Source organism: Protobothrops mucrosquamatus, unplaced genomic scaffold (genome assembly GCF_001527695.2).
Source record: "Protobothrops mucrosquamatus isolate PMUCROS unplaced genomic scaffold, P.Mucros_1.0 scaffold635, whole genome shotgun sequence".
Classification (NCBI taxonomy): Eukaryota; Metazoa; Chordata; class Lepidosauria; order Squamata; family Viperidae; genus Protobothrops; species Protobothrops mucrosquamatus.
The window spans coordinates 208100-221234 of NW_015386927.1; the positions used below are offsets into that span (position 1 = coordinate 208100).

Sequence of the window (13135 nt, forward strand, 5' to 3'; positions counted from 1 at the left end):
CGGTCAGTAGTCAGATGGATATGCATTGCAAGTGGATCTTTGAGTGAGTCTTTGCTCCACTTATGAATTTAAAGAATATGCAACAAGCGCAGAAGGGAACAAAAAAGATGTAAGTATGTGTTAAGCCGGAGCAAAGAAGAGAAAGCAAAGGATGATAGGTGGTCTGAGCATGTGTTTTTGTCATTTTTCAGGACTTGTCTGGCTGTTTCCAGCACAAACAGAATTGTACAAGGCACACTTCAGTCTCCCTATCCCTACAGGCCCTGTCTCCAAACAAGCAAATAGATGGATGGGTGGTAGTCTGATGCTACCTGCAGGTAGGAAGGCTCAGGAAAACAGCCTAGTGGGAAAAAGACAAGCTTCCTCGTCTTCCCTGAGCATGACAGTCCTTGCCCCCTCTCCCTTCCTTGGCTGTGAGCGATGCGGGAGCTGGAAGGATCAGGCCAGCTGGCTATATCTCCTCATCCTCACTTGCCTTGCTCCAACGGTGGCAGCAATTGGCAGTGATGCCCAGCAGGAAGTTGGTAGCAACAGAAGCAATGGAAACCACAAAGCCCACAAAGGCAATGAAGAGATAATCATCCAGGCTCAAGGTCAAGTGGCAAGCCTTGAAGCTCTCCTCTGTCAGCGAAAGCAAAGAAGCGCCCTCCATTTCGGGAGGCTCCCGGCACTCTGCCAGTTGGGTATCTGAAACAAGAGGAATCTGATAAGTCAAACATGCCTAGCTCTGTTACAAGACTTGAAACGGTGAGCGGTTTCCTCATCCTACCCCTTTTGCTGTTCATTTCTCTCAGACCATATCAGAAATTCCTAACTTGACTAAGGGATGGGGGAAAATAGTACTTGTATTAGGATATCCTTAACTCTGATTTGATATTAAGTAGAAGCCAACAATGCATTTTGGAGGAGGGAGGAACGTTTTCCAGACCTAAACCATTGAGTCTTCATTTTCCAGAGCAGATTTTGAAAGCAGCTGGGGTTGCAGAGGAAGGGGCACAAGGGAAAGTCTTGCTGCATGAGTGAATATCTCTTCAAATATTGGATTATATCCAGTGCATAGAAGCCTACATATTGTCCTAAATAAGTGAGTGCTAGGCCATCACAACTCATGCTGGGATATCAGTTAATGAACTACATTTTTATACCTGCTCCTCTAAGAGCTGAATCGCTGAATAATTCCCCAAACAGAACTACCAACAGCAAAATACAAAGCATAATAACAAATAAAAATAAAACACAACTTTCCACAATATGTTCTAGTTTTTTTGTTTTTTTTTAAACAGCCCTTTTGGAACTATTCCAGGCTGAGCTTCACCATTCTTCCATTATTGCTCATAATTAATTTTCAATCACTGGCCTCACTCATCCACGTTGTTTTTTATTTTTGTAAAGCTAATGGCAAGAACTACTTTACACATGCAGTGGAATCACACTCCGCAGCTGTTTTTGGATTAAACACTTTAGAGTGCAGAGTCCATGTGATTTCTGGATGCCTCCTCATGACCAATTTCTTTGTTTATTTAAAAAACATTAGTTTATTAAAAAAAATAGCGTGATAAGTAGTTACATCCTAAGTTAGTTGTTTCTGCTGAGTTTAAAGATACTCTGAATGGATGGGTGGAGAGAGCCTTCATATTTTTCAAGCCCACTCTCTGCATTCTTAATGAAAATTAGGTGCTATTAAATTGGGTCTAATTCCTGGCAATTGTATGGATAAAAGTCACACTTGAACCTGTCCTTAATAATAACTTATAGATACACATGATTTCATTGTGGCCTTGTATGAACTGGTTCTAAGAATACTGGGTTCTGTACAGATCTTGGACAGATACTACCATACCATAAAGAGTAATCGAGTGATAAATAGCAGATGTACTAATGAAAATCCCCTAGAAAACCCACCCTTTCTGCTTGGAGACATTTCCCTAAAAAAAGACCTAAGCCTTGCTGATCCAAGTGATTAAGGAGATCAAATCAGTTTAACCTGCATTTCCTTGCTTCCAGATGCTGGATAACACCCTCTCCTTCATTATCTGGTCCACCATCACTTAGCTGTAGATGCAAATTTTAAAAAATACACCAAACTCAATTGCGTAAGGGCACTTAAGGAGATGAAGGTGCTGTTAAAGCAGGGCTGCCTTAGGCTGTCATTGCTCGAACAGGATTTCCTGTCCTCAGGCCCTCACGTTTGCGGCTTGAGAGATAAGCAAGAAGGTCAGAAAAAGACTAGTGTCAGGAAAAAAGAAATCATAAAGATTGGGAGAGGGTGCTGATTTATGATTATGCAAGCTGGGGATCTTCCACTAGAAGGACACAGAAAGAGCAGAGAGGCAAGGTGGTACGTCCCAGAGCCCTTTCTTATGCATTGTACTTCCCCTTCTCATCCAGTCCTGACAATGTTTCACTTTGGAAGGACATCACATCTCTGAGTGCTTCTAAAAGAGTTTTTGATTCATAGTGTGATAGTATCTGAAATACTCCTCACATAGTGACTGCAATAAGCTCCTGCAATGTCACAATAAACATTGACACTTGTCCACGTTTTCACATTTTTTTAATAAAAAAAATGCCTCTCTGTTTCTCCCTTCTTCTCTCCTCCTCTTTCAAAACTTCCTTGCAGGGGCTCTTTTGCATAAGGGTGGAGGACAGTCGCCTGCAGCCTCCAGTTAAGTGTGATGTGGCCATTTAGGTCTTGGTAATTGACAGAAACGAAGAATTTGTGGGTAGTAAATCTCTATTCATAACATCCTGGAGAGTAAGGATGGACAACTCATGTGCCTGGGTTGTGCTCCCTCAAAAAAGAGAGCAGTGTCTCTGTCATAGCTGGAAGATTAAGGGTAGCAATGGTGAATTGCAGGAAATACTTACTGACATTCCTACCCACCCTGTCCTTTGGAAGTGACCTTTGTGCTGTCCACTTGCCCTGTTGCTTTGTCCTGGCCTCAGTACAAATCATCAGGGTGTATGGGCATTTTGGAAAGCCATACACGGAATCAGTTCACTCTGATGCTTATCCTAAGAACCAGATTGAACTGATGGATTCCCTGCACATCTGCTGGCCACCTGAGTGGACTTTCTTCAAAGTCAAGCATTTGGGTGAGACAATGAGTGCAGAGACTCTCTGTGTTGCAGATGCAGATATTATATTAATAACATTAGAACAATGCTTTGCTTTGAGGAAGGGTCACAGAACGGTGACAGAAGAAGCAATAGGGATTACCAGACTGGTTTTCAACACAATACTCTTGTTTTTTTTTTCAAAGCACCTCTTGAACCTTCGCACCCACATCTGGCATATAAACAAAACATAAATATGTGGATATTTATGCCCCCCTTCCCAACTTTAGTAGCATTCACAAAAAGAGATGTGCAAACTGTGGCCGATAGGGCAACTTGCTGAAACAGGAATCATTTTGCTAATATGACCCAAACTCAAGGGGATGCTATGTGTTGCTTGCTTTGTTCCATCTAGCAACACCCCAATATTCAGGTTTTGAAAACAGCCTCCCTCAAACATCCCCTACCCCAGGAATCTAGGCATGCAATCCAAGCAAGGATAAGGGGTTCTTCTCCCCCCAGGATTCCAAAACATCAAGGGAATTCCCTCTCATTATGTCTGAGGGAGTTGCTTATAATCTACTTTCCTTGCCTTGCTGATGTGATCAGCCAGTTCAGGACCACTCCTAAGCCTGTTCCCACAGAAAGGGTCGAAGCACAACTGGTGAATAAATTCAGTTTTCTCAGTCAATTTGATCCACCAGTAAAACATTCCTCTTTAGTTTCATAACAGTGGGTACTTTTCAATTGACTCTCATTTGGGTGGGACACTGGGTGCTATGGCAAGCAAGGAAAAGTAAGGAGTGCCTTAGTTCTTTCTGGACTATCTCCCAATCCCAATGCAACTTTCACCTGTATGCACATGCACATGTACACACAGAGATAAACTCTTTCTCATCTTGCTTCTGTCTAAGTGGCAATTCTTTACACATTATATCCCATCAACACTCTGGGGAGAGAGTTTCGGTCCTGCCATTTTCTGACTTCATTCTGTGATGTACTTTCCCACATGAGCTCTCTTCTCTTCTCCATTCTGTTATCTTACTCCAGTGGTGGGATTCAGCCAGTTTGCACCAGTTTGGCAGAACTGATAGCTAATTTTTTATTGCCCAGGCCCAGAATGGACTTCCGGAGGCGGCATCCACACAGAGAACCGGTTGTTCACATATTTGAATCCCACCACTGTCTTACTCCCATGCATAATGCTATCATAATTTATCCAAAAGACCTTTCCTGGCTTTTGCTCCATTTCCAGAGTAGCAATTGCTTCTGTCAATTTAAGCAAGCCATTTTAAAAGGGAGAAATTGACCATTAACTGTTTTGTTAACTGAGCATAGTCTATATTTAATCTGATCTGAAATATCTCTGCAGGAGAGACAGAGAGATAGACAGAGAGACAGACAGACACATACACGCATAGACACATGCTTACACACGCTCATACAACTGAGAGTGCCAGTGTATGTAATGGTTAAGATGCTGCGATAGAAGTGGGAAGAGCCAGCTTCCCTTCTAGTCCTTCTAGTCTGACTTGAAGTTGGTCAGGTGACTTTTGAGCTAATTACTCTGAAAAATATATGGCAACCCACATTGTACCAGCATGGTACATTCTATAGCCATTCTGATGGACCTGGTTGGGTTTCAGTGGAAACTTGGAGTTTCTCTGAAGGCTTGGCACATGGTGAGACTGAAGCCTTGGTTGCCACTTGGAATAAAAGGCTGGCTGGGCTTTTGATCAGATTGTACCTGTGTAGTCTCTCTGCCTTTTTTTAATATGAATTTTATTAAGAATTATAATTACAATAAAATTAAGATAAGACAAATACAAAAGGAAGTGACTTTCTATCTTTGTTACCTTCTCTTAAAATACCACAAATGATCTCTTCTTTCCATATCTCATTTCTTATCTATAAACAAATCCATAAAACCTTGTCATTTCAATCCTGATGTTGGCAAAAGTCTAATAAAAGTTAGCAAATAATATATCTACTTTAAGCTTGATTAAATAAACTGACTTTATATTCCTTCCATTTACTTCTTTAGTCCCTTCAAACAATATCCTAGAACTCGATTTCTTTTCATGTTTTTTGTCCTCACAAAATACTTCAAACTTTAACAAAACTCTTTTGTAAAGCCAATGTGGGAAAACCATCTGACTCATCCTCTTAGTCTATTGTTTAATTGTTAAGAGATCAACTGATTTCTTTTATAAGTTCAGTATAACGTCTTTTTTCCATGCCATTCTTATAGTCTATGTCATTTTAAAATTCGCTTTCAACTCAAATCTCAACCCTGTGAAATAGAATTTTTTCTTATTCCATAACATGCTTTAGACCCAGTCTATCTATTGAGGCAGACACTATTAAAATTAACTTCTGAGATCATTGTTCAAAAATATCCTTCAATGTACCCAGTGTTAAAATATTTTGCTGCATTGTATAATTATAAGTCAAATTTGAGTGTTCTTCTCCTTAAAGTGTAATCTTCAGTTCCTTTTAGTTCCCTCCAATGTCCAATTTTTAAAATCTCATCTTACTATTTATTTTTTAAAAAATCAAAACAAAAACATTTTCCCATTGAAATGATTTTTTTTATAATTAATTTCAAAATTTTATTTCAGATTTAGCTGGACCGTTAGTCTATTTCTAATTTTCTAAAATTTAAGCTATAATCACCCTTTTGTTGTTTATAAAAAAAATCAGTTCTTAAACTTGTAGTTAAAACTACTTTCACTAAGGATTGTAGGAAATTTACCCAGTGTTGTAAAACCTGTTGATCGAAAGATTGCTACTAGCTGAAAACCAGATAACAAACAGTTTCTGAAAGTGATTAGAAAAGAAGCAAGCAAATGTTGTGTCCTTTCAGGTAGCAATAGCAGTTTGAGCAAGATAGCTGTTTCTTTGTGTCCCAAAATTCTAAATCCTTGTGATCTGCAGGTTTTGCAGTTTCCTACTAAAGAACAACTGTCTGGATCACTTATTGGTGATTTCAGTATCTGTCCTTGTCAGGAGAGAAATTATTGAAGAGCCAGTCTACTTGTCAACTCTTCATTCCATCAACTCCAAGACAACTTTTTATGGAGCTGTCTTCAATTCTATGAAGTTCTGTCTTCAGTTCTGCACCTTTACTGATACAAGGTAAACCCTAATAGCAGGTCTAGAATAGAATAGAATAGAATAGAATAGAATAGAATAGAATAGAATAGAATAGAATAGAATAGAATAGAATAGAATGGAGCTGGAAGGGACCTTGGAGGTCCAGCCCCCTGCTCAAGCAGGAGAACCTATACCATCTCAGACAAGTGGCTGTCCAGTCTCTTCTTAAAAACCTCCAGTGATGGAGTGCCCACAATCTCTGAAGGCAAGCTGTTCCACTGGTGATCTCCAGAAGCTCTCTAGGTATCTCATAGCTCATTTCAGCTCCCTCTGCTTCATAGTAAACCAGGGAAAGCTTTGAGATTCACAAGGGAAGAGAGGCTACATGATAGAGACTTCCAGGTAAGAAATGATTTCTTAAAAGTGCATGTACTTTTCTGCCCTTATATCTACAAAGTGTGGTCTGGCAGCCCTATTTCAAGAGTTTCAAGCTATAGCGGTAGTGAATGTATCTTTGAGAGAAGAAAGTAGTGGTCTGCTCCTTATGACACCATTGCTAGATGTCCAGTTGGGGGCAATTTTTAGTGAAGGTTGTGGAGAAGGAAGTCATGCTGCAGCTTCACAGAACCCTGAAGTAAGTAAACTATCTGGAGTTGTTTTAGTTGCATTTCATGTCTAGGCATGGAACCAAAACAGTACTGATCATGCTTGTGGATGATCTCTGGTTGGAGTGGGATGGTATATCCGGCTCTTTTTGATTGCTCAGCCGCTTTCAGTACTATCCATCATGATATCCTTTTGCTTTGACTTTGGGGTCAGGAATTTGAGGCACAAACTTATGCTGGTTTTCCTCCTTCCTCTGGGGTCAGTCCTAGTCAGCACTGACAACAGGGAAAGAGATTAAGCCCATATCACCAGTTCTATAGGGTTCCTCAAAGCTTGATGCTCATTCTACTCCTATTTAGCATCTATAAGAACTGCTGAGTGAGGTTAATAAACAACACAAGTGTCATCACTATGCTGTGGTGGATGTGGTTTTTTTTTTTTGATGAATGAGTTATTGCTTATTCTTGGGTGTAGTCACCTGTGTAAGATGGGCAGCCATATAAATCATATAAGTAAATTAATAAAAGACACCCAGTTGTATATTTCTGCTGTGGGCCAGCTGAATGATGCTAAGTATGATCTGTCTTTGTGTCTGAAGGCTTTGAGGCTATGCATGGCAAAGAACAGACTTCAGTTTATCACAAACATGATTGAGGGTTTCAGGGCTCATTGACTTTCATCCCTAGTTCTGGATGGTATCACTGCAGAAAGAACTGGTAAACAATTTGGGGGTCCTCCTGGATTCATGGCCCCTATTCAAAGCGCAGCCATGGGCAGGAGGGTTGTTGCTCAACTTGGTGTTTGTGTACTCTTTCCTCAATCAGATGGTTGTGCACATTGTCTCGCATGCTTTGGTTAACTTCCAAGGGGATTAGTGCAATGTGCTATATGTGGGGCTGCCCTTGAAGAATATCTGGAAGCTACAAGTGGTCCAGAATGTAGCATTATGAACAATTAAGGATATGGCTTGGTACACCCATGTTTCCAATAAGCTTCTGAGTGTAACCTAAGGGGCAGGTTGTCACTTACATAGTCTGAAATATTTGTTGTCTGTCTGTCTGTCTGCCTGTCTCATTACCTGCCCCATCAGATCTCGCAGAAGGTACATGAGCCAGGCCCTGTCAATTAAAGAGTGTCACTCGGCAGACTCAGGAAACATGGCTTTCCTGTATCAGAAAACCCATTTCTTGTGATTAGATTAACCCCAAACCAGTTGGCCTTTTATAAAGCTTCTAAGTACTTGGTTTTTTTTCTCAGAGATGGGAAGTGATTGAATCTGAATTTGTTACTGACAAATTAACTGACAAACGTAGTTTATCCTTCTTTTGTTTTCTTATGCATTTTGTCTCTTGCATTTTGTTATTACACTGATGTTTTAATTGTGTTAGAGACCCAGAGCTGCTTTATGTGAGAGGACCAGTTATATAAATGTAATGAAACAAATAGACAAATAAAACAATTCAGGCTAATAATAAAAATAAATGTCAAGATGCTTATAATGTGTGTATGTGTGTGTCATTTGACATTTATTTTATTATTAGCCTGAGTTGTTTTATTCAGTACTTATATTATGATAATTAGGTTATAACATATACATTAAATATATTAAATATTTATTTGATGAATACCTGAAATATTTATTTTTTTCAGTACAGACATATACGCACATATAATGTTGATTATTTAAAGGCAGTTTGAAGTTCCAAAAATACACACACACACACACATACACATTTCTGAAACTCTTGACATTTCACCTGAATCAAAATCCCATTACCTGTTAATAAGCTTTATCCTTAACCTCACATTATCTTTGAGACAAAATGAATTTTCTCTTATACTTGAGATGAAAGTTTAATACTCTGCCCAAAAGATCTTTCAGAGATGGCATGCTGTGGGTACAATCAGCTAGGATCTACATTTGATGGGTCCCAGGAGACATGTGTTCTCTGGCTTGGCGTCTGCTTTATGGAATATTCCCTCCCTCCCCCTCCTCCCAAATTAGATTAGCTCTGCCCCTAAGATATGCTTAAATGGCTCCATTGCTGAGCTGGCTATTTTTATTCCCCAGGGTTTGTATGTCTGTCTTTAATAATATTTACTGTTTAGGTGATTTTTATATCTATGGGGTTTATATATGTGCTTTTATATGTGGTTTGTTGTGGGCTGCCCAGAGTTGCCTTCGATGAGATGGGTGACTATACAAATTTGAGTAACAAATGAATAAAGACTTCACAGCAAGATAAGGGATGAAATAAGAAATACATCTGAGAATTGGACAATCACTTAATTTCACCTACCTGACATACATCTCTGGATCCTATTTGTCAACCACTTCAGCAGTGGCTCCATGGTACAACCGCATATCCAGGGATTTCCTCCAATTTGAAGAGTCACCAGGCCCGTGAGACCTTCTAAGGCTTCAAGGCTAAGGGAAGACAGAGCCCCATAGCTGAGATCAAGATCACGTAGTTGGACCAAGCCTCGGAAAGCTTGGGGGTCTACCTTCTTCAGCCAAGGGTTGTGGCTTAAGTCAACATGTACCAGACTGTAGGCTTCCTGAAACATATCAGCCACCACCTGAGTCAAGTTATTGTAGCTCAAGTCTAAGTGGGAAAGGTGCTTAGATGTCAAAAAGAGTCCAACTGGTAGTTCAACAAGGGAGTTGTTCCGCAAATCCAATACTCTCAATTCCAAATAGCAGGTAAGGTATCCAGGAGGGATGCTTGTGAGGTGGTTGTGAGCCAAGCTTAGGTTTCTGGTGTCCAATGGAAGATCTGGTGGGACTGAAAACAGTCGTAGTCCACTGCAATCCACAGCCTGGCTGCGGCATGTGCACAGAACTGGGCAACCAGTGACAGCACTGGCAAAGACTACTACCACTGCTACAAGGAAAGGGCTTAATATCATGGCAGGAGAGCAGTGGGGTACAAACTGCTCTCCTCCCAGCTGGACACAGTCTGCAGTCATTTTGGCAAGGTGGAAGCTACATGGCAAAGAGAGGCCAATCAGGAAAGGGCAACAATGGGTGGAGACACAACCCAGCCAATGAGAATCACTGACAAAAAAAACTGCTACATTATGGCTGGAGAAACATAGGACATTGAATCCAAGTTCGTTAGATCTTTAGGCACTTATAGGACCATAAAAGAGTTCTAATTAAGCAAGAAGCTGACAAGTTTTGCTAGCTTGTTTAGCTTCCTGACTAACCTTTTTCTATCAGAAGTAGAAGAGAGCAATCTACCTGCACACATGCATGTGTAATTTCTATGGAGAAGTTAAAAGATTATAATATAAAATGTAAACAAAGCTGATAACTTTTACCCAGGATCTGTTGATCACTAGATTTCTTGATCTTGCATTAAGATAAAATGTGCTCCTTTTTTTTAGTGTATTTTATTTTGTGTTGGTGTGCTGGAGACATAATTTGCTGACGCCTTGCAGAAGTTTCTCATTGCACTAGAAAAATATAATCAGGTCATTGCTTTTTGCAGTCTCAGTAATTCTACTTGCAGTTCTACCAGACTGGAAAGAATTTATCCTGGAATCATTCAGGTGTTATTAAAATAAATGAAATATCTGTCTTCGACTATTCTGTTTTCTGTTTCCCAGAACGCTAATGATCCTCTTGATAAGCTGCTGCTAAACTGGATCAAGTGAGTCCCCTCTTGGAAAGGTCAGGAGAAACTAAGAGTGGAGATGTGGAGCCACTTAGAAGTCCAAAATTTTACTTGTCTGGGAAGTTGGCTAGCCATTATCTTTCACTTTACGAGCAAATTCCGCCCTCCAGAACTAGAGCCATTGAAATAGGTACATGAATCCATGTTGTGCCTAACTTGAAAAACTAAGCCGGAAGCTGTATGCCAAGAACAATCATGTTTTCAGGGTCCAAATATAAGGGTCAGGAGAAGGAGTGTAATGCTGTCCTTGAAGCTTTATCTTCTTTCCCAGACTAAAGTTCTTCCCGGAAAAACCTGTCAATGAAATATAATGAAGATCAAAGTGGGGAGTGGGATCATATACCCCTTGTGCATTCAACCTAGTTCTCCTTTTGCCATCTGTTTTTATAGTAATGCACACCCCACTTTCTTCCCAAATGACTGCTGAAGCCCCTATTCTTTGTTCCTCTCTTATAACATCATTCTGGGAATTCCACACAATTTTCTCAATGTACCGTTGTTATTGCATTTACTGTAGCAGTGGACTGAGATGTGTAGGAAGAAGAAAGAAGGCTGAGGCACTGCTTGTTTGGCCAAAGAGTGAATTTATCTTCAAGGAAGCAAATATATTCTGGTTTGGCTGAGAGGGAGGAAAAGCATGGTAGTTCAGAATGAAGCCAGCTGAGTTAGATTCCACACCCATTACTTGCCCCACACATCTGGAAGGCATTAGGTTGAAGAAAACTGCCTTAAACTGCCTTAAACCCTTTATGACAGTGCGAAGGCAGAAATCAACTTGTATCAATAAATTATCAATCATTCTAAAAAGGTGAGAAATGGGAAGGAGTCTAGGTGAGTAGGTGTTTGGAAATAACACCAAATTTCACTAGAAAAGGGTACACAGTTCTAAGGCAAACTGTCTGGTAGTTAATCCCCCTTGAACATGGATGATTTACTCCAAAGGCAAAGTTTGTGAGAATGTACAGGCCATGATGGAAGATAAAAGGAAAGTGGAATCACTAGGCTGGCTGGAAGACCTCTAACCTGGGATGTTAGAACACACCACAAACACACCACAAATCGGCATTTGATCAACCTGATAGAGGGATGGCAAGTGAATGACAGACTGAATGGCAATTAATTATTGAAACTCTTTAAATACACGAATTTCTTTTATTCCCTTTCATATCTATTGTTGTACAAGAACCCGAACCTTTTGAACTTGATCCCCCAAGTGTGACTGCCCCTATTTTAAAATAACAAATAAGGAAGCTCAAAAATCCCAGGTCCTGGGATTGCATTCAACCTTGTGCCTGCATCTCTGCCAAAATAACATCCAGTTACTTCCTACTCTTCCGGGCCCAGCTGAAGGGCACCACCCATCCACAAGGTCTACTGAGGCTTCTTCTTCTGCAGCTATGAAACAGTTTTGAGAGTTACTCCCAGGCAAAGAAAAAATCTGGTTTTTATTCCATTAAGGGGCTGGTGCTGTGCTTTGGCATCCCTGTATTTCTTTCCATCCTTTGTGTCCCCTTGGGGCAGGAATTCCTTGTATTTTCACTCTTCCTTTTTCTTTCTGATGCTATCTCCTTCCATGGTCATCTTTTTATTTTGCATAGCCCCCTGTCCTTCTCTTCCCACCTCTCCTTATTTTTGAAGATCAAGCAAGTCACAGAATTTACTCAAAAACTCTACTGAGTTGGCATTCCCACATACTTTCTTGCAAGTAGCTTTTCTTTTCATATCCTTGCCCTTACTCTCCTCCCTGGACCCTCAGGAGATGCACATCTCCTCATCTTCTAAGACACGCCCTGTTCACATTTCTGAACCCAGAGATCTTACTTTCCTTAACCAAATGTCGTATGGTACCAAGCATGCTTTCCTTCTCCCCATCTCTTCAGTTTCATCTCACTAGCAAATATAATTACTTACTCTGAGCTGAAGATTTTTTTTAAAAAAAATGTTGCCTTAATCCATTAGAGATGCCTCTGCTTCATGTCAGATCAGCCGTCCCATTCCATGGAGTCTTCCTTGCCTTCTTTCCTCTGTTCCTCTTGAAAATAAGGACACTGAGGAAATTTCAGTCTCTCCTTGAATTGCAGCTTCTGCTTGTGTGTGAGTGTGTGTGTGTGTGTGTGTGTGTGTGTGTTTGTGCGTGTGTGATTCCAACCAGGTCTTTCCCCACCTCCTTTCCCCTTCTTTCTTTCGCTCTCTCTTTCTTCCTTGAGGGCCAGGTACTGACGTTTCTGTGTCTCTTAGCAACTGCCTCCTCATCTCTGAGCAACAGGAGAGCGGAGGGGCTGCAGACCCCACTGAGCTGAGGCAGGGAGGCAGTGGCCAGGGCGGGGTGGAGTGTGAGGGGTGGGGGCGGGCAGCAGGCAATGGAAGCATAAAAAATGCGCCCACAAGATCCTAGAGACAAGAGAGGGAGGACACGCATTCTGAGGTGGGGGAAACAGAATCAGGCAGACAAGGGGGCGGCTGGAAAGCCGGGAGACAGACGTGGGCAGAAAAAGATCAGACAGGGACATGCCAATGCATGCATGCACGCACAGAAGCACAGAAACGGGTGGGTGGGGAGGAACCAGGAATAAAGAGGAGATGCCAGGGAAGCAGTTTCTCCTTGCTAGCTCTCAGGAGGCAATTGCTTGCATCTTCCCACCACAGAAGGGCTTGAGAAGAAATAGTCTTGCCTGACACACAACTCTTGTCTTTGC

General features: G+C 41.0%; 1 protein-coding gene across 1 annotated transcript; it reads right to left on the reverse strand.

Moving 5' to 3' along the window:
- Positions 1 to 451: 451 nt before the first annotated feature.
- Positions 452 to 9729, reverse strand: LRRC55 (leucine rich repeat containing 55). Its single transcript, XM_015817762.1, has 2 exons — positions 9060 to 9729; positions 452 to 687 (listed from the first exon to the last, which is right to left on the reverse strand). Exons 1-2 carry the CDS (start codon positions 9727 to 9729, stop codon positions 452 to 454), a joined length of 906 nt encoding a protein of 301 aa, XP_015673248.1.
- Between the last annotated feature and the right edge of the window lie 3406 nt (positions 9730 to 13135).

Excerpts from the sequence above, each read along its gene's own strand:
- LRRC55 (XM_015817762.1), bottom strand. The coding sequence starts at position 9,729 with ATGACTGCAGACTGTGTCCAGCTGGGAGGAGAGCAGTTTGTACCCCAC. Across the intron at positions 688-9,059 it reads GATCCAGAGATGTATGTCAG|ATACCCAACTGGCAGAGTGC; the intron begins GTAGGTGAAATT and ends CTCTTGTTTCAG.